General features: G+C 46.5%; 2 protein-coding genes across 4 annotated transcripts; one reads left to right on the top strand and one right to left on the bottom strand.

The window, feature by feature from the left end:
- Positions 1–722: 722 nt before the first annotated feature.
- DDX27 (DEAD-box helicase 27) lies at positions 723–7,245 on the bottom strand. 3 transcript variants are annotated; one of them, XM_052782398.1, is made up of 21 exons: positions 7,136–7,245; positions 6,863–6,997; positions 6,700–6,759; positions 6,230–6,383; positions 5,808–5,854; positions 5,560–5,646; positions 4,684–4,789; positions 4,430–4,603; positions 3,958–4,108; positions 3,704–3,803; positions 3,449–3,590; positions 3,221–3,374; positions 3,024–3,105; positions 2,770–2,947; positions 2,526–2,632; positions 2,291–2,396; positions 2,093–2,187; positions 1,866–1,992; positions 1,531–1,615; positions 1,245–1,319; positions 723–957 (listed from the first exon to the last, which is right to left on the bottom strand). In XM_052782398.1, the coding sequence occupies exons 1-21, from the start codon at positions 7,223–7,225 to the stop codon at positions 942–944; spliced, it is 2,271 nt and encodes a 756-aa protein (XP_052638358.1). In that variant the 5' UTR covers positions 7,226–7,245; the 3' UTR covers positions 723–941. The 3 variants fall into 3 exon arrangements, 2 of the variants coding, with proteins under 2 accessions (XP_052638358.1, XP_052638369.1); XM_052782409.1 differs by having other exon boundaries at positions 3,221–3,350; XR_008234462.1 differs by lacking the exons at positions 723–957; positions 1,245–1,319 and having other exon boundaries at positions 1,866–2,014.
- A 321-nt stretch (positions 7,246–7,566) lies between these two features.
- ZNFX1 (zinc finger NFX1-type containing 1) lies at positions 7,567–20,695 on the top strand. The gene is made up of 13 exons (XM_052782384.1): positions 7,567–7,778; positions 8,517–10,754; positions 11,552–11,683; positions 11,936–12,084; positions 12,303–12,446; positions 12,893–13,010; positions 13,324–13,559; positions 13,679–13,818; positions 14,133–14,287; positions 14,915–15,060; positions 15,429–15,539; positions 16,255–16,350; positions 18,145–20,695. The coding sequence occupies exons 1-13, from the start codon at positions 7,724–7,726 to the stop codon at positions 20,575–20,577; spliced, it is 6,153 nt and encodes a 2,050-aa protein (XP_052638344.1). The 5' UTR covers positions 7,567–7,723; the 3' UTR covers positions 20,578–20,695.
- Positions 20,696–20,712: the final 17 nt, after the last annotated feature.

The raw sequence follows: 20,712 nt of genomic DNA, 5'->3' as shown, positions 1-20,712 counted from the left end.
GTGCTCCTTACAGGAATTGAAGCGTATCAGTGAAATTTAGCAAGGCTGATGGAAAAAAATTCAAAGAGAGAGTTTAAACATTTTGACAAAATTAAGTGTGGCTTACTGCTCAGAATTCTCCCTGCTCTACTCATAGTGGGACAAGTACAACGGTGCCTGTATTAGGAATAGTGATCTCTGATGCTCTGCATTAAGCTGCTGCTTATTAGCCTGCAGTAAACCTGCTTGATCTTTACAGGTGGAGCTGCATTGCTTCCATTAAAAAAAAAAAAGTCAGGATGAACAAACCTATCATTAATTACATACAATAATGTCAACCAGCCTGCATTCTGGTTGTAGTCTTCCTGCCTCAGCTTACAGCTGCTTTCTTTTCAGTTAGGAGGAAGCTGTCTGCCCCCCCAACCTTTGGAGACAATCTTTCTTCAGAGAGTAGCTTCTTGGGAGGTTTGTTTTAATTCCTGTGACTGTTACCTCTGAAATCATCTTTGTGTCAGGTAGCCTGAAAAACTTTTTTTCCCCATCTTAGAAATAGCATCTCAACTATAGAAATCCTTTTCAGCCATATTAATTAATCAAGATCACAGAAGTATATGAACAAAGTAGTAAGTGTTCTCCAGTTTTTGTCTTAAAGGCCACTTGACCTACATGAACTAAGTCTGATAGAAAGATGTAACATATCCCAGCTCTTAATTGCTCTAGTTATCCTATAAAACAGATGAAACTTTTTAGAAAAAAAAGGAATCAATCCTTTATTGCATGGGCTGCTGAAGATGTTTTCATACAGGGTCTTCAACCAGGTATTAACAAACACCCCAAAGCTATTCCAGAACTTGAAGAAAAAATATTCAATATTACTGAAGTTGTCTCCTTGCAGTACAAAGCAATCCAGGCCGTGGAGAGAGTGTGTCTGAAATCACCCATTTGGTAATGACCAACAGTTCTTACTTTCTCTTGTACCTGAAAGAGAAGATATTTGAAATTACATTCTACCAGCCCAACTCTCAGTGACAGACAAGGAACAGAACTGAGCATTTTCTAGGCAATGTTCTCCCAAGTAGAAGCCTAGGAATGTGCTATTAAAGGCAGTATTCTTGATTGCCCTCAGCGTCAGACCTGCAGTAGAGGAGCGTAAGCTACTGCAGAACCAACAAACCTTTTAGCAAGGGCCTTTAAACAATCACAAGAAGAGGGAAGAGAGCAGGAAAAAAAAATAATCTTGAATAAGAAAGTAAAGGGAGCTATACCTGGACTTGGACTTGAAGTTTCCTCCTTTCCTATGTTGGGCCATACCCAAGCGTTTTCGATCTTCAAATGATGGGCTTTTTAAGAGAGGGGAGGAGGCACAGAGGTAAGACAAAAACCACTGAAGTACCTCAATAGAACAGTACTTCTTGCAAGAATCCCTTCTCTACTCCGCCCACCTTTTCCCCCAATATCAGTCAAAGTATCCCTGAGAAAGTCCAGAGATACAAAAAAAAAAAAATCCCACCTACCAAAGTCTGCGCTAATGTGGTATTGCTAAGACATTACCCGGCACGGTACTGCTTCAGAGCCTTCCTGCTTGTGTTGGTAAGCTCTTCATCAAACACAGACAACTTTTTCTTCCGCTTGGGGCCTAACATAGAGACAATAGTCAGAACATTGGCTGTAAAGAGAATGCCACAGCATCGTCTTGTTTACTAGAGCCCAGTAGCCTTGACCACAACGAGCCTAACCATCAGGAAAAGCAATGATTCCTCTCTGCAAACACACAGCCTGGCCAGCACTGGTGGCCATTCCTTTAAAGATCAGTGCCTCCCTCTATACAAATTAGTTTAGTTTTTAAGTCACATAAGGTAAGTCAGCTGTAAAACAAAAGTCTCCACCTGCTGGTACTGCTGCTGGTTCCTCTTCTGGCAAGACTCTGGCTCGCTTTGCTCGGCGATTCCTTTTTGCCAGCTGCTCAGCATACATTTGAGATTTCAAGATTTCAAACTGTGACCTCTCCTCTGGCTGAAAGGTGTTAAAATGCAAGCTTACAGTGATGTGAGGTTTTGCCAAGGGAAAACTACGATAGTGCACCAGGGTCCCACTTGTAAGGACAAGCACTCACTGTCATTTGGACTTTTTTCTGTCTGTCCTGCATAAATTTCTTCCTTTTCTTTTTCCCTCGTAATGCTAGGTCAAACTCCTGCAGGGCTTTAGCCACTGGAGAGAGAAAGAAAAACACAGAGTAAAGAACCTCTTAAAGTACAGAGCAGAGTCCAGCTGAAGCTATGGAATGTAACATGGTAGCAGTGTCATGACTTACGTTTCTCTTTCTTCCTCTCCTCACGGGTCTGGAACCAGCTCCGCTCCAAATCCGCACCCACAGTCTCTTGTTTTCCTGTCTCCAGCTGCTTCTTTGCCCTATTGATCTGAGATAATTCAGGCAGAAGTGAGCTCATGGTGGCTAAAAAAATATCTCTCTCCTCCCTTTCTAAAGTAGGCAGGTTAAGTACGTAAAAAACAACTAAGGTAAAAAAAATTCCTAAAAAAACACTTACCTGGGCCTCTGACTGCTGCATCTCACGTTCCTCACGCTCCAAGCACAGAACTGCGTACACATCTTTCTCTAGATTCTCAATCTTCTCTCGAAATTTTAGTATGACATCTGAAAATGATACAGCTGAACATCAGAAGCAGCTCACAAAGTCCATCTTGGTTTTCAGCCTCTCTTTTAGTGTCCCTCTGTACCATGATCTTCCCTGTGTACTGCTCTTCTGCTTTTAATCTCAGTGAAGTGCGTACCTTGGGGGAGAATTCTGGCTTTCACTGCTGTTTTGGCAGTCTTCACAATATCCTTCAGCATCTTGCGCTCCTCCTCACCCACAAGTGAAACTGAACGACCAGCCCTGCCTGCTCTTGCTGTCCGACCCACTCGATGAACATAGTGTTTGGTGGTGTTCGGCATGGTAAAATTGATTACCTGTAACAGAAACAGTGTTAGTAGGGAAAAAACATTAAAGGACTCCTTAAAAAAGCTCAGCACTGTAAATACTCACTGTTTTAACACCTTCAATATCAAGTCCACGTGCAGCCACATCTGTAGCTACCAGAATATCAATCTGCTCATCCTTAAAGCGCCTGAGCAGAGATAGCAAATGTATTAGCAATGAATACAGCAATTAACTTCTGCCCTAAAACTTCCAACTCCTAACTTTTTTTTTTGTCTATGATTACCAACTAAGCCTGCTAATACCTGAGTGCTTCCAGCCGCTGTGCCTGAGAGAGGTTCCCATGAAGCTCCCCAACCCGTAGACCCATCAGTCCAAGTAGGATGTGCATACGGTGAGCTTGCTTCTTGGTCTGGGTGAAAAGCATCACATGATCTGGGAAGGTTCGTGTCAGTAGAGCTGAAAGAAAGTCCTCTCAGCAGCCTGCTTCATAGTCACCTACTGATTGCAGCTTTTCTTTCCTCATCACTAACCTGATACAATGGCCTCACGGTCCCCTTCTCGGTTGGGTCTGATCCGGATAAATTCCTGCCGCAGGAAAGGGGCAACATCTGTGTTGCTGTTCACAAAAATTCGGATGGGATTTTTCAGGGAAACAGAAGCCAAATCTTTCACCTACCAAAACAGGTTAAGAAAAAAAAAAAAAGTCCACATAATCTCTGGTAAAAGGCTAGACAAACTTCTATTCAACTTTCTGCCTCAGTATGCTTCTCAGCAGCCTGTCTTACCTCCTCTGTCATTGTGGCAGAGAAAAGCATTGTCTGACGGTGGTTGGAGCACAACCTGATTATTTCCTTCATCTGTTCCTCAAAGTATTCATCCAGCATCCTACACAGGAGAAAAACAGCAAGGTAAGGCAGCTTCATGTGGTTCTAGCTAAGAAACATTATTTAAGGCAGGGCAACAAAGACTGCCCTATAGCCTGGGAAAAGGAAAGCGGAAAACTACCATCTCTTTTTCAGTGCTGTCCTACTTAGCCTACCTGTCCGCTTCATCCAAAATCAGCACCTCAACACTGCTCAGGTGGAAAGAAGGGCAGTTGTGGAGATGATCAATCAGTCGCCCAGGAGTGGCGATAAGAATGTCTGGCCCAGAGCGAAGAGCTGCTTCCTGAGTTTTCACATCTAGGCCACCTGAAAGAGAGCAAACATGCGCTGCCAACTCCTGGAGCAGGCTGCAGCAGACTACACAGATGCAAATTGCCTGAGAAATGGGAAACAACTCAGATTAATACCACATTCACAATTAGAAGTGACCCCAGCTTTTCCTTCTCAGAAACCAACAAACAAGAAGTACAGCACAGTATTGGAAAGTGAGATTTTAAACCACAGGACACCTATTAGAAGCATGCCCGCAATAACTGTGCAGCCTCCAGTTTTATAACACGGAATTCCCAGTTCTGTATAACAGTTTACAGCGAGCTGTACAGTTCACATAAGCGACTTAATACTAACCTACAGCAAGGCAAGTTGTGACACTGCTGAACTGTGCCAGCTGTTTTGTGACAGAGTGCACCTGAATACCCAGTTCTCGTGTTGGCACTAGAACCAATACCCGTGTTATTGGAGCCTGACGAGGTTTGTAAATCAGGCGCTCAAGGACAGGCAAGATGAAGGCAGCTGTTTTACCTAAAGAAGAAAATTAAGAATTACCAATTATTGTGAATAGCTAATTCTCCATGTTTCCTGTGCCCTGGTCAACCCCCTACCTGTCCCAGTGGCAGCACAGGCACAAATATCCTTCCCCAGAAGACCCACTGGGATACAAGCCTTCTGAATTGGGGTTGGTTGCTTGAAGCCAAGAGCTGTGATTGCCTACAAAGGAGATAGAGCAATTAAACTTTCTCGCTGGTATGGCCACAACTGGAGTACTGTGTCCAGCGCTGGGCTCATCAGTACGAGAGACATGGACATACTGGAGGGAGCCCAGCAAAGGGCCACAAACATTATGAAGGGACTGGAGAACCTCACATATGAAGAAAGGCTGGCAGAGCTGAGACTGTTCAGCCTGGAGAGGAGAAGGCTTAGGGCGGGAACTTGTCAACGTATACAAATACCTGAAGGGAGGGTGAAAAGAGGACAAAGCCAGGCTCTTTTCAGTGGTGCCCAGTGACAGGACCGGAGGCAATGGGCACAAACTGAAACACAGGAGGTTCCCTCTGAACACCAGGAGACACTTTTTCACAGTGAGGGTGACTGAGCACTGGCACAGCTTGCCCAGAGAGACTGCGGAGTCTCCATCCTTGGAGATACTCAAAAGCTGTCTGGACGTGGTCCTAGGCAATCAGCTCTGGGTGGCCCTGCTTGAGCAGTGGGGGTTGGTCAAGATGACCTCCAGAGGTCCCTTCCAACCTCAACCATTCTATGATTCTGTGACAAGTCCCACTCAAGATAGTGTTGGCACATTGCAAATCAAAGAATGGTTTCCATTATTTGGGAATAACGACTACCACACTAGCTCCCACATAATTTCCTTTTCAGAGAGGCTACAAAAAGAAGAGGAATTTGACAGTTCTGATTGGTGGAGGGGAGGCTGTATAACATTCTTCAGAGTAACATATGTAGTAACTAAACTAGGTAAATACCTTTAGCAAAGGTCGTGAAAGATTCATGTCCTGGAATGACAAGTTATCATCGTATTGAGAGGCATCTTCAAAAAAGCTCTCTGCTTCCTAGAAACAGCAACAACAAAAGTGGAACAACGCAGGCAGCAACACAACAAGTTATCAAAGGGCTCTGGGCTGTTTTTTGAGCTACAGTTTGTTAACCAAAGTCAAACTCCTCCAGAAGAAATGCTGGAAAATGACCTAGTGTCATTCTGTCCAACACTTACCGTTTCTCCCTTTTTTGATCTCCTCTGTTCCTTCACTTTGACCGTATCTGCAGAGAAAGGAGAAGTGTGACAGGAATTAACAAGCACAGCTAAACACATAACAAGATATGGTGACTACCTTCATCTCATACTTTTTGCTCTGAATGAGCTACTGAGGGAGAAGCCTCAGAAACAACTACAGGCATGCAGTGGAGTAAAATACCAAGTAAATATGCTTCCTCAGGGACAAGTTCAATTAAAGTGCTATGGCTATCATTCAAAACAAGCTTGACCAAAATCAGAAGGAATGTCGCAGAAGGAAGACAACAAAAAATAATAGGTTCTTGCCCACTCCCAGCAAGGCTTCACTACAGACTTTCCTCCAGCAAGCCAAAGTCTGTCAGATTCTTGCTCCTGACCATCTCTCTACGTACTGCTAATACCTGCTTTTGTGAAGATATTTTCATCATCCAATGAATACTGAGACTCCAGATCTTCTTCGTCCCTACTGAAATCCTCACACTCCTTCTTTTTGGTTTGATTATCCTCAGTCTCCGCATCTTCATCTCTCTCTTTTGCCAGTTTAGCTTCTTTTTCCTAGAAAAAGATTTTTAAAAGAAGTTTTAAAAAGAAAGGATAAAAAAGAAACTTCAATCCTTTGTGAGCTTTTCTTTGTTGTTATTATGAGCCCATTCATAGATCCATGGTTTTGCATAACCTTAAGCATTAAAAATTCTGCATTCTCATCAGTTCAGCAACGCATCAGGTGTGGCTGCAAAGCCGGTCGAGGTGATGAGCTGCAGCTTGACCGCTGCACCTCAGGATGCTTTCAGAGTCTGTGCCTCCGGAGAGAACACAGTAGAAGGCCAAACCCGCACCAGTCTTTCCAGTAATGAGAGAGAAAGGCCCTGACCTGGAACTTCCTTTTCTGTCTCACTTTCTCGATCTTCTCGTCCAGCGTCGTAGCCGCTCTCTAGGCAGGAAACCACAAAAGAGGAGCTGTAAGAGGCGCCCGGCAGAGCGTGGGGCACTGTGGCCTCAGGCACTGCAGCCCCAGTCTCGGCCCCAGGCCTCACCTTGCCGCGGAGCTGGCGCAGTGCCGCCGCCCAGGCGCCTTCTCCGCCGGCCTCCGCCTCGCCAAAGACAAAGGCGGCACTGAAGTCCCCGCCGGTGGGCCCCCGCTGTCTGGGGCCCGGCGCTCGGCGCAGCTCCTGTGGTAACACCGATGAGTAACGACCGCGGGTCGGCCGACCCGGACCGCACCGACCTCAGCCCCGGCCCCGGCCCAGCGCGATCCAACCCGGCCCGGCCTGCCCACGACCCAGGCAACAGATCCTGCCCGGCCCCACCTCCTCATCCTCGGAGCTCCCGGACTCCGGGTCCTCGGGCCCCGCGTCCCCCTCTGCGATAGTGCCCACCAGGCCCAGGCTCTGCAGCATGGCAGCAACGTCCCGTCCCGTCCCCCCAGCTCCGCCCCGGAACCGCGCGCCACCACGTGAGCCGGCGGCCGCGCACGCGCGGAGCCGGCCCAGGCCCGAGCTTGTGGGTGGGGCGACGGCTACCCCCGCCCCGCCCCGCCGGGCGGAAAGGAAAGGAAACCGAAAGCGGCGGCGCTTCCCGCGGGCGGCCGCTGGGACCGGAGAAAGGAGGAGAGGCTCTGTGTCAGGGGCACCGCCCGCCGGTGACGAGCGGTACCGGGGGGGCGCCGGGGAAGGGCCGGGGCCGGGGCCGGGGCGGGCCTTGCGGGGAACTGGAAAGACGAAACTTTCGTCGGTGGCGGGGCGGGCCTGGCGGCTCCCGGGCCGTGCGCGGAGCGCAGCAGCACAACGGCGGCGGCGGCTGCGTTGGGGTGCAGGAGCGGCGCAGCCCCCAGCGCTGAACGGTGCCCTCGCCCCGGAGAGCTGCGGCGCCCTGGAGAGGAGCCGCCGCGCCGAGCGATGGCGGGCGCCGGGCAGGAGCCTTGCTCCTGGCAGCCCCGAGCTGGAGGGAGAGGTGAGGGTCGCCCGGCGATTGCGGGACGGAAGGCTGCGGGAGGCCTGGGAACGGTGCCGGTACAGGTACAGGGGGGACCCGCTCCTTCTGTGCCTGCCTGCAGTGAAATTTCCTCTCGAGCCTAAATTCCACCACTTCCTTATTTGCCCCTGAAGCCTGGCTGGGGCCATGAGGTGACAATGCACTGCAGCAATCTCTTTGCTAACTGTTTCTGCTAGCATTCGGTCCTTCCCTAAGTGTTCTGGTGAGAGTGTGACAAAGGCCATATGGTCTTTGCTTCCTGGTACTCTGAGAGGCTAGGCTTCATCCGAAGGTCTGTGTTTTAACTGTGCTGTATGCAGTCAGTCAAAGTCAGCTGCTGCTGCCTTTGTCATTAGTTCAATGACAGCAAACTCCTGAGGAAATCCTGTCCTGTGCAGGAAGCTTCATCTTTGGCCTTTCTTAGTTCTGCTTTCTATTCTGTGGGAAAGGGTTTAGTTTTTTAGTGTCTTCACAGCTTAACAGCTTAAGTAAACTCTAGGTATGCCATTCTTTTTAGCAATTAGAAAAAAGGCTTACAAAGGAAACACCAGTTTGAAAGTCAGGGTACAAATATAATGGTAGTTTTCTAATTTGATGCCATGTGTCCAAAATATGCTGCCTATTAGGCCAAAATGCTCATGCGTTTGTGTTGGGAGGCAAGTTAATGTGGTTGATTTATAATTAAGGTGTGTGGTTTTTTTTTTTAATTTTTTTAAGGGCGTGCAGATCATTGGGATACTGGCTTTATACGAAGAGGCGGAAACAGAACAAATAATGTGTCGGGCCAGGCAGCTCACTTAAGGGAAAGCCCCCAAGCCAGTAATTATACTCTTCTACCTGGGCAAAGAGAGGAGAGACTTGGTGGTTGGATTTGGAGGGTTCCTCAATCAAGCAAGAATAAACCAAGAAACCAAGATGGACAGGCCAACAGCGGAGCCACAGGACACTGGAACAAACAGGAGAATGAGGGAAGGAGAGTGAGGCATCAAGGTGGACAAGCACATGAGAGGGCCAGCGAACCCTGGAATGAGCAGGAAAATGAGGGTAGAGGAAGGGGGTATCACAGTGGACAAGCACATGAGAGGGCTAGAGGACCCTATAATGAGGAAGAAAATGAAGGTAGGGGGAGGAAGTATCAAGGTGGACAAACATGTGAGAGGGCCAGAGGACCCTGGAATGAGCAAGAAAATGAGGGTAGAGGAAGGGGGTGTCACAGTGGACAAGCACATGAGAGGGCTAGAGGACCCTATAATGAGGAAGAAAATGAAGGTAGGGGGAGGAAGTATCAAGGTGGACAAACATGTGAGAGGGCCAGAGGACCCTGGAATGAGCAAGAAAATGAGGGTAGGGGAAGGAGGTATCAAGGTGGACAAGCCCAGGAAGGCGATAGAGGGCTGAGGAATGGACAGGGTAATGAAGGTAGGGGAAGGAGGATGCAACCTCAGGAGAATCCTCACTTCTACCAGAACCCTACCCCAGTTGGTGCCCAGCTCAGTGAGCAGCCTCAGCAAGTCAAAAGGATTGGCTATAAATTCCTAGAAAGTCTTCTCCAGAAAGACCCTTCAGAAGTTGTCATCACACTTGCTTCCAGTTCAGGTTTGAAGGAACTTCTTTCCCAAATGGCTATGAAACCCAATTTCCTTCAGCTCGTTTGCCAGGTGCTTCGAAAAGCATGCAGTTCCCGAATGGATAGACAGAGTGTCCAACAGCTTCTTGGAGTGGTGAAGGAGTCCAACTTTCTCAAGATCTGTCTGCCACAGTATGTGTCTGACATGATGACAGAAGCAGTCCCTGCTGTACGTCATCAGTACCCTGTCCATATTAGCAACATCATTTCACTTCTTCAGGACCTGGTCAGTATTTTCCCAGTCAGCTCTGTGCAGAAAATCTCCATTCTCTTGACAGTCTTGCCAGCATCCATAAATGCCCTGAGAGCTTCTGGTGTGGACATCACAGAAGAAACAGAGAAGAATCTAAATAAAGTCCAGATGCTTGTGCAGCATCTGCAGGAGAAGAGACGTGAAGGCACACTGAGGGCTGATAACTATACTCTTATGCAGCCTCAGACTGATGGTCAGGAAGAAACCTATCGTACAATGACCATTTATCCAACCTATAATGAGGTACACCTTGATGAGAAACCCTTTCTACGTCCCAATAATGTTTCTGGAAGATATGAGAGCACCAGCATTTATCTTGACACCCATTTCCGGCTTTTGAGAGAAGATTTTGTAAGGCCTTTAAGGGAAGGTATTTTGGAGCTTTTGCAGAGCTTTGAGGACAAAGGTTTGAGAAAGAAAAAATTTGATGATATCAGGATCTACTTTGATACAAAGATTATTACCCCTCTCTGTTCCCCAACTGGTATTGTTTACAAGGTCCAGTTTGACATAAAACCATTGAAGTTTGTACGATGGCAGAATTCGAAACGGTTGCTATATGGATCCCTGATCTGCATGTCCAAAGATCACTTTGAAACATGCCTTTTTGCCACTGTTTCTAATCGTGATAATGCAGATCTTGCCCATGGGATTGTGCAGCTTTGTTTTAATACACAGAGCCAGGCACTGCTGGCAGAGGTTCAGCCCTCAGACTCCTTCCTCATGGTAGAGACAACTGCCTACTTTGAGGCCTATCTGCATGTGTTAGAAGGGTTACAGGAAATCCAGGAAGAAGATATCCCATTCCAGAAGTACATCGTGGAATGTGATGCACAGGTGAAGAAGCCAGCATACCTGACAATGGATACTGCCTACAACTTTGCACCCTTGATGGAAGATCCCCTGTCGGATGAAGAGATACACCCTGATGGTTTGAGAAGGCAAAGTGTCCATGTTCTAGATCCCAAGCAGTGGCTTTCAGCGGAAACCTTGAGATTAGATGAGTCTCAGATGCAGGCACTGAGTCTTGCACTCACTAAGGAGCTGGCTATTATCCAAGGACCTCCTGGGACTGGTGAGAAACCTTTGCTTTAAGTCTGTCAGTTAAGGAGTTCTCCTTGATTCCCCCATTTAGGGAGATAAACTTCAGAGAAAGCCTGCTGTACTGTCTCCAAAGCATTAGTCCTATGCCTAATTGATGCTTGAGTAGCCCAGTTAGCATGAGCTGTGGAGAAAGTTAAAATATCCTTAAATACCCGTATCTGGTCTTACGCATCGCCGACCTAGTTGCAAGTAGACACCAACTGCACTGTTGGCTCTGCTGGTGTATTGGGGTGAAAAAATTTTCAACCATCTTTGATAACATGGTACCTCTTGCTGTGCAACAGTCCTATTTGTCTTCATAGCATGTTAGAACATTGGGAGTGTTCAACCATGATCCTCTGTGTGAATAAAGCATTACAATATTAACTGTAATTGTTTTAAATGGTACCTGAACTCAACAAGCACCACTGCTTGTATTCCACTAGTATGTGGATGTTTCGTGTGCAGCCAAATGCCATGTATGAAGCCAGTATCAGAGTGGGCTGGGGGACACAGTGGCAGAGGAAACTCTGGGTCCAAGTCCAGTGTATTAACCAAAAGACAACATTCTTGCAGAGCATGGCCTTGCTCAGCTACAGGCCAAAAAGACAGTGTCATGTTACTCTGTTTATGTTTTGTAAACTAGTTGCCTCTGGGGTCAGCTTGCTTGGCACAGATCAAATTTGCCGCCTAGAAGGAAGTCTTGTATCTGGTTTTGATGATTCCTGTGTTTCAAGGCACTCTGTAGAGGGTGAATTACCCATTTCTGATTCTGAGCTTGTTTTGCAGGAAAGACTTACGTGGGTTTGAAGATTGTGCAGGCTCTCTTGACTAATAAGCATGTGTGGCAAACCACTGTCCAGAAGTCTCCTATCCTTGTAGTCTGCTACACTAACCATGCACTGGATCAGTTCTTGGAAGGTAAGAGTGCCTGACAAGTATGATGGAGGGTCAGGGAGAAATTATACTATAACTCTGCCTATCTTCTGGCATGATGACTTGCCCTCTTGGCTTTTTCTAGTGACTCTAGCCCCATTGATATACAGTAAGAAAACTTTACTCAGACCAATCCAGTGCAGCATTTGCAGACAAAGGGTGTTGTCCCTACCCCTTGTCCTACTGCGGAAAACAGAGCTTGCCTCTTTAGTGCTAATATTTCTCTTTCATTCCCAGGAATATACACATTCCAAAAACATGAGATGGTGCGTGTTGGGGGCAGAAGTAGTAGTGAAGTCCTGAAGCAGTTCACCTTGAGGGAGCTGAGGAAGAAGTGTGAATTCCGACACAGCTTGCCAATGCATCTCCGCAGAGCCTATGTGAATGTACGTGCAGACTTCACTGGAGATGATGGGACTGGGTTGCCTGTGCATTGGAGGAGCTAACTAAACTTCCTCCACCCCTGTTCTTTCACCTTGACTTACACTGAAGTCAGCCTCTTAATTCTTCTGTCCTTGTTCACTTTATCAGTTTCTTGTTCTGCTGTTTCTGAACTTTTTTTCTCCGAGTACGATGATGCCTCCCTTCTCTTTGTTCTGAGCAGATAACCAGTGAGATGAAACAGGCTGAGCAGGAGCTCTGTGAAGGAGCAAAGCACTTGGAGTGCACAACATACGGAGTTCTGCATGAGCGCCAGTTGGAAGCATGCATTGCGCCCCATCACTGGGACAGTCTGATGAATGGTCTGGTAAGAGAGGCCCCTTTCTTCTGAGTCAAGCAGTCCCAATGTATGCTTACTAACCTTTCTGCTAATGAGTCTGAGGTTCCCCAAGCATGCTTTTTTAGCATCACTCAGCTACTAGGAAAGTTAGGGAGTGAATAGCAAGCTGTGCCAAGTGACAGTAGTCTAGACCAGGTGGGGCAGGCAGGGGCTTTAAATTTTACTCCTTTAAACTGCAGAGATTCTAAGTGATCTTTATCAGCATAAAAATACAAGTGCCCAATGAAAGCCTCTTAAACCGAAGGGGAGGAGGGATGCTCTTTCTGAAGATCTGAGGCTGCTCAGACTTTCTAGCTCTGGAGGTCTCTCAGGGGACTTGTCCTAGTTGCCTGCTGCTGCAAGGTGCTGCTTCGCCATCATCCTAAGACTCTGAAGTTTAATAGGCCTGGCTGATTTGACTTTCCTTATATTAGGATGGTGAGGAGTTTTACTACAGTGCTTCACAACACTCAATGATTCTGGAGTGGCTGGGCCTTGGTGTAACTGTCTTCACCCAGGATGCTGCAGAGAATATAGATGCTGAGAATCCAGGTAAAAAAAAAAACCAAAACCAAACAACAACAACAAAACCAAACCAAAACAAACCCAAAACAAAAACCAACCACCCAAACAAAAAAACCCCACACAGACAAAAAAACCTCCCTCATCCTCTACAGGTGTGTTTGCCTAAGCAGTGCATGTGTACCAGAAAAGAGACACTGCTACTTAACAAACACTGAAAGATGCATGATACTTTAAGGTAGTGGAAAGATTAACCTTAATTTCCACATAGTGATCTGACTGCTGCACTGTGATTCTGCTAGAGTGGCTGTGGCTTACTGCATGTGACTGATGACTCTCACAGGTGGTGAGCAGGAGTGGGAAGGTGAAGCAGAAGAGGAGCTTTTGGAGATCCCAGAGGAGGCTGACCTGATTCAAGCTGACAGAGTGATTGAGGATGAGGAGGCAGCAAGGCCTCAGGGAAGGAAGGAGGAAGAGCACAGAGCTGCTCATGGACTAGCCAGAGTGCTGTTGGCTATGAAGCTGGAGGACCAGGAAGAAGAAACAGCCCAACCACGACAGAAGACTGCAGAGTGGGAGGTAACTGCATGCACTAGCATGCTCTGGCTCTGCTTGCCTGTGTAAAGAATAACATGGGGATGCCAATACAGGAGAATCTTTGTGCTGTAACTGCTTATTGGGGAGCTTTTTCTCTGCAGGTAACTGCTGCCCAGAGGAAGAAAATGAAACAGAAGATGAAGGCTGAGCTCTGTAAACTGAGTGCAATGTCGGAGTTAGAGGCCAAGGCTATTCAGGATCTGTGGCAACTTGACCTGAACTCCCGCTGGAGGCTTTACAGGTGACAAAACTATTTTGCAGGGTATGTCAGGCAAATGTTTCCTAGGATTGTTCCAGTTTGCAAACTCTTTCTGTCAAGCCATGGTGTTTCTGTCCATATCTGTTCAGCTCCTTATTTAAACATGCTTGTTTTTACCTTCCCTGTATTGCACGGGCAGTGCTGTCATCTCCACTGTGTGGTTCAGGACTAAGTACAGATGCTAATAATCTCTTGCCCAAAAGACACAGAGGAAGTTTTGAACTGAATCCACTCGGAACTGCTGGATCACTATCCTGTTCCCCTTGCTGTGTGTGATAATGGCACTTTTTTCTCAGGCTTTGGCTGCAGACCTATCAGGGGTTTATTCGACGGCAGATTCTGCGGCATGAACAGCAGTATCAGGCAGCAGCAGAAAGGCTGACAGAACTGAGGCTGCAGGAAGATTTCTGCGTTCTCAAGGAGGCCCAAGTTGTGGGGATGACAACTACAGGTGCATAGCAGTTGGGAAGCAAACCAATATTGCACTGCATCTAGTAATGGTTAAAGGACCTTATTGCCAAAAGATTAATATCATGTGCTGCTTGATAGCCTGGGTCAGGCTCTGCATTAGTCTGCAGCCTTCTTAATCTCTGACTCCCTCTGTGCGCTCTTGCACTCCCTCCATCTCAAGCAGCATTCTTCTAATGGAAATGCACCACTTTTTGTGCCTGAGTAAAGCACAGCCGATACCTGCACTGCTATCCCTGCATTGCTTTCTGGTGATGGTAGTGTAAAGGTCATTGCAATATGACGCTTTGGAGAGACAATTTTAGGTTTATTTATATGTGTTGATCAATGTATTGAGTAGGTATCTTATGTCTGAAGAGAGTGTTGGGAAAGGGCCAAGGCAGGCATAGGACTCCAGTCCCCACCTGCCTTCCCTAATAACTCTTCATATAGAAGCCATCCTTGGTATGGTGCTGTTTTAAAGTTCAAAAAGCTGAGTCTTGAAATGGGGAATCTTGGGAAGAACCCCAGTCTTTTCTGAGACACAGCCTGCTCCCCTCCCTGAAAACTCTTGTCGTACTGTCTGCATGTAATTATATTCTGCTAAGGTTTATCTTCTGTCGTTGCTCAGGTGCTGCCAAATACCGTCAGATCTTGCAAAAAGTAAAGCCACGAATTGTCATTATAGAAGAGGCAGCAGAGGTGCTTGAGGCTCACACCATTACTACTCTGAGTAAAGCTTGCCAGCATCTCATCCTCATTGGAGATCACCAGCAGGTAACATACATGACCAATACCTCTAACTGTTGTGCAAATAAACTGGAACCTTTTAACCAAACACCATATGTAAAAGGTTGCCAAGACTTGCTGCTCCCCAGCTTCCACAGATATCACAGGTCCTGTCTCCTGTAGTTTTGGAGTAGAGCTCCTGTGGGTCTTGTCTTTTAGTTTAACTCATACGATTCTACATGTGCTTGCATCCGCTTCAATTGTGACTGTATATAACTTTGATATTTAGTACCTCTGCAAGAATCCAGTCTCTGGCCTTTCTTTGGGGGACCAGTGACAGAAAGGGATGAGTGAAAAATCTCACTAATATGTAGGAAAAGTGCTAAAATGTGGACCTTCTATCCCTTCTCTTTCAGCTGCGGCCTAGTGCAAATGTATATGACCTGGCCAAGAATTTCAATCTGGAAGTCTCTCTGTTTGAACGGCTGGTGAAAGTCAATTTCCCCTTTGTCCGCCTGAAATACCAAGTGAGGAAGACCTGTAAAAAAACTCCATTGCATTTGCATTTAAGTTGTTTTAAGTTTGTAGTACACTTAAGTTTATATTTCTACTCTCAGAGCAGCCTAAAAGAAAATAATGTGCTATTTAATTCCCAAGACGAATGGTAAGAGCTGTCAAACTGCCACAAACAGTGTTCCGGTATATTTCAAATTATTCAGTGATGTCATCTGCAGCACTGTGGTTCCCACATGTTTTAGTGCAATGAACGTGGCTTATTGTGGCATCTGAAACTTCCAGAACTCTGGAGACTGACAGCACAAGTCTTCTCAGGCTGCTTCCTGCTAAATTGCTATAATCATCAATCTTGGTGCCCGGAGAAATTAATTCTACCTCCAGCAGTCCTGTACCTAACAGAACTCATGTAGTGGTCAGGGTGAGGTGCTGGCTATTGTTATCTAGAACAGTGTTCTTAGATTTGCACTGAAACCAGCATTCTTATTACAACAACCTTGCCAAATGATTTTCTTGAAGATACTGTGCTACTACTCCCCCTGTAATTGCTGGTGGTAGCAGTGATGGGGTGGGGGAGGGTGGGGAATTAGAAGGCTCCCATCTTGACTCTTACTGGAAAGTCATCCTTGTCTTGTATTCAGCCACACTCTGTACAGTGGAACAACAGAATACTGACAGGGAAATATGGTGCTCCTTCCTCGAGACTGATAAAGCCACTTTGTGTTTCAGCACCGCATGCGTCCTGAAATTGCCCAGCTTCTCAGTCCTCATATATACCAGGAGTTGGAGAACCATCCCTCTGTCCTGAAGTATGAGAACATAAAAGTGAGTTTTCAGCTATCCAATCAATTGTTTTTTGTCCCCTGTTTCTGACTAAAATGAGTTTCTATAAAATATAGTGTTCAAGGATTTCAAATTCTTAGATCAAGTTTAGTTATTGAGATTTATACCTGAATCAAGGAAATGTGTGATATAGAATTAGGCAAGTAATTTGTAGTTCTTCTGGCATTAGTGATGGTGGACACTGGAAATGGATCCTGTACTGATGACTTTAAAAGAACTGTGAAAAATGGAAGAGGGACCAAAAGAACTGTAGGAGATTGAAAGCCAGGAATAAATCTTAAATGAGAGACTCTAAAGCATAATAACATGCAACTCCAACATAAGATAGGTGACTTGATTACTGGAACCCTCCTTCCTTGGGTTCTCTGTTTGGGCACTTTACCAATACACAATATCTGCAAACAAAATCTATTCAACTTAAAAGTATAAAGCGATCACTTACTGGCTAACATGCACAACAAGCAACTGAACACCCAGGGAGAAAGAATTGGAGGTAGTTACAAAAAGGATTACAGTAGCTTAGCCTGTGTAAATCTCTCTTCATGAAAAGACAGTACTAATTAGTTAAAAGCTCTTTAACTGGGTGAGGAAAGCATACTGAAAACTATAGCAGAATACCAAAGCTAGAAAAGAGAAAATTAATCCTGAAGATAGCTTATTCTAGTAAATAAATCATCTGGGAAAGTGGCAGGTCCTCTTTTGGTATCTTGAAATCCAGATCAAGTATTTTGTAGAAGATGCTTTAGTTAAACATATTAAAAAAAAAAAAAAAAACAACAAACCCAAAACCAAACCACCCCAAACCAAACAAAAAACCCCCAAAACCCAACCAAACAAATCCCACTGAAAACATACAACTTAAGAGACCACAAAATTTTACCCCATTTCTCCTATGAGAAGCTATTCTGGAGAATCGTACGGTTCCATCTGGCCTTAAAACAAACTTGAGATACTAAAAGGCATCAAAATTGAATCTCCCCATCTACTACAATAACCAACATAGGTGATCACTGAATTAAATTGTACAGCAGTGGGCACTATGCCACTATGGACACCTTGGAAAACCAGAGATCTGTGTTTGATCTACAAAAACTGTTCTTTCCTGATAAAAACAGTGTCTGGATTTTGGCACACAGCCCAAGAATTTCTTATGCGTAGAAGAATTCCAGTTAATAGGCAAGAAATAAAGGTCTGTACTAACTCAAGGCAAATGGAATTTTTGAACAGGTGAGCAGACAACGCTACACCCCTGGAGATGGTAACTGCTGGAGTCCCTAGTGTTCCTAGTTTTCCTGGTAGAAAAGCAATCCTCCTTGCTGCTTTGTTTTTACTGCAGTAACCGAGAAGGCATGTTTTTTGCTAGGCAGTTTTAGGCAAGTGCTAAGCCTCGTGCACTGTTTACTTACTATTTTTCCCCACATGGCCAAAACAAGACATTGTTTGTGCCATGAATGTGAAATGGAACTATGATGCTTTGACTTAATCTTCTCTCTTCTACAACCTGAAAAGGTACAGTAGAAACAACTCTGAAAAGATAGGGAACAAAATCATCCACAGGAACTGATTTTGTATTAGGATACTGGAATGTGACTAATAAGCTGAAATGTGATTAATAAGCTTAAATTCCTATCGGATGAATATGCTATGGAAATCTGAGAGGATACTGTAGGCGTCTCCTTAAGAATCCTCCTGTCAGTGGATAATCAGGGACATGGAAACAGGCTGCAGTGACAGAAGCTGGAATTCTGTTTCTGACATTCCTTTCTCTTGTTTCAGGGGGTCTTATCTAACCTCTTCTTTGTGGAACATGACTTTCCTGAGCAAGAGATCCAGGAAGGGAAAAGCCACCAGAACCCACATGAGGCCCAGTTTGTAGTGGAACTGTGCAAATACTTCTTGTGTCAGGATTATCTACCTTCTCAGATCACCATTCTCACTACTTACACTGGACAGCTTTTCTGTCTGCGTAAGCTCATGCCAGCCAAGACCTTTGCAGGTGTGAAGGTTCATGTGGTAGATAAGTACCAGGGGGAGGAGAATGATATTATTCTGCTGTCTCTTGTGCGGAGCAACAAAGAGGAGAGAACTGGGTTCTTGCAGATCCCTAATCGGATATGCGTAGCATTATCCAGAGCTAAGAAAGGGCTGTATTGTATTGGAAATATGAGAATGCTTGGCAAGGTTCCTCTCTGGAGCAAGATCATTCACACCCTTCGGGAGAAGGGTCACATTGGCCGCTCATTGGTGCTTTGCTGTCAAAACCACCCTGAAACCAAGACACTGGTATCTACAGCAGCAGACTTCAGCAAAGTCCCAGAAGGAGGCTGTAGTCGTCCCTGTGAATTTAGGCTGAGTTGCGGACATGTTTGCACAAGGGCATGTCACCCATATGACGTAGAGCACAAAGAGTACCAGTGTCTGAAGCCTTGTCAAAAGGTGCTTTGTGCAGATGGTCACCGCTGTCCGTGGTCATGTTACGAGCCCTGTGGACCATGCATGGTGATAGTAGAGAAAACTATTTCTAAGTGTGGCCACCTGCAGATGGTGCCATGCTTTACTCCAGACAGTGAGTTTCTTTGCCAAGAACCTTGCCAGAAAAAGTTGAACTGTGGGCATGCATGCAACAAATTCTGTGGGCAGGAATGCACTAAGCAGTGTCCTGAACTGGTTACAGTCATGCTGAAATGTGGCCACAACCAGCAACTTAAATGCTGGATTGCTGAGGAGATGAAAGACGAGAAGCCTGTGGAATGTAAGACTAAGTGTTCTGTCACACTGGAGTGTGGACATGTGTGCGCAGGTTCCTGTCATACCTGCTTTGAAGGAAGATTTCATAAGCCATGTAACAGCCCGTGCAAGCGCTTCTTGGTCTGCTCCCACAAGTGTCAGCAGCCTTGTACTATAGAATGCCCTCCCTGTCAGCTGGAATGTCAGAACCACTGTGTCCACAGCAGGTGTAAAAAGAAATGTGGAGCGAGCTGTTTTCTGTGTGCTGAGCCATGTGAGTGGCGGTGCCAGCACTACCGGTGTACCAATCTTTGCTCTGAACCATGCAATAGGCCTCGCTGCAATGTACCATGTGCTAAGCTGCTGTGCTGTGGTCATCCTTGTATTGGATTGTGCGGAGAGCCTTGCCCAAATAAGTGCCTTGTTTGTGACCGTGAGGAACTCACCCAGATCTTTTTTGGCTTTGAGGAAGACCCAGACGCTCGATTTGTACAGCTTGAAGACTGTGGCCACGTCTTTGAGTCCCAAGGCCTTGACCATTATATGGATGAAGATGATGATGTCATCAAGCTGAAGGTATGCCCTATCTGTCAGACACCTATCAGAAAGAATTTGAGATATGGCACCATTGTGAAAAGACGGCTAGATGAGATAGAAAAGGTGAAAGACAAAATCCAAGGCCCAGCACAGGAAATTGAGTCTAGTAGACAAAGACTGCAGGCTGCACTGATGGGGAATGCTGTTCTGCAGAGGAATCTACCCCTTAAGTACCTCATGCTAGAAGATAAACTCAGAGCTTCTGATCTTTCAACAAAGAGTATCGGACTAATTGAGAACCAGCTTAACTTCTACGAACGTGTAGCTGACCTAACCAATTCTCTGAGTAAAATTGATGCGAGTGAGAGGAAGGGGCTGAGAAAGCGGCTGAATGAAGTCCAGGAGTGGCTGGATAAGCCACGCCTCAGTTTTACAGGACAGGAGCTCTCTGACCTGCAGTCTGAGATTCAGAGACTGACTTATTGGCTGAGCCTCTTGGCAAGGTGCAAAGGTGCAAGCGGGACGATCGCCCCAGCACTGGCAGCAGAGATTGCCAGCGCGCGTGAGATCCTGGAAGGGACAAAGAAATTCACGGAGGAGGATGAGGCTGTGGCGAAGGCTGCCCTGGAGAGGCTCTCCGCGGCCTTGCCCCTGTCGGGGCTGGGGATCTCCGAAGCGGAGCGGGTGCAGATTGTCCGTGCTATTGGCTGTCCCCGCGGCCACTGGTTCAAGTGCAGAAATGGGCATATCTACGTCATTGGGGACTGTGGGGGGGCAATGGAGAGGAGCAAGTGCCCTGAATGCCACGCGGTCATCGGGGGCACAAACCACACGCTGGACAGCACCAACAGCCTCGCCTCCGAGATGGACGGTGCGACCCACGCCGCCTGGTCCGAGACGGCCAACAACCTGCTCAACTTTGAGGAGCTCCACCGCCTGCTGTAGCGGGGCGTCTGCCCCGTTTCGCAGTCCCCGCCCTGGGGAGGCCATGCTTGCCGCTGCCCCTGTCGCTAATTAATTAATAAAGAGCATCGGTGCGCGCCCCCGGGAGGCCGCCCTCGCCGCCGTCCCTGTCGCTAA

This window comes from Harpia harpyja, chromosome 1, assembly GCF_026419915.1.
Source record: "Harpia harpyja isolate bHarHar1 chromosome 1, bHarHar1 primary haplotype, whole genome shotgun sequence".
Lineage (NCBI taxonomy): Eukaryota > Metazoa > Chordata > Aves > Accipitriformes > Accipitridae > Harpia > Harpia harpyja.
Note: the sequence above shows the minus strand (reverse complement) of the source record. Positions and strands in the feature narration are given on the sequence as shown.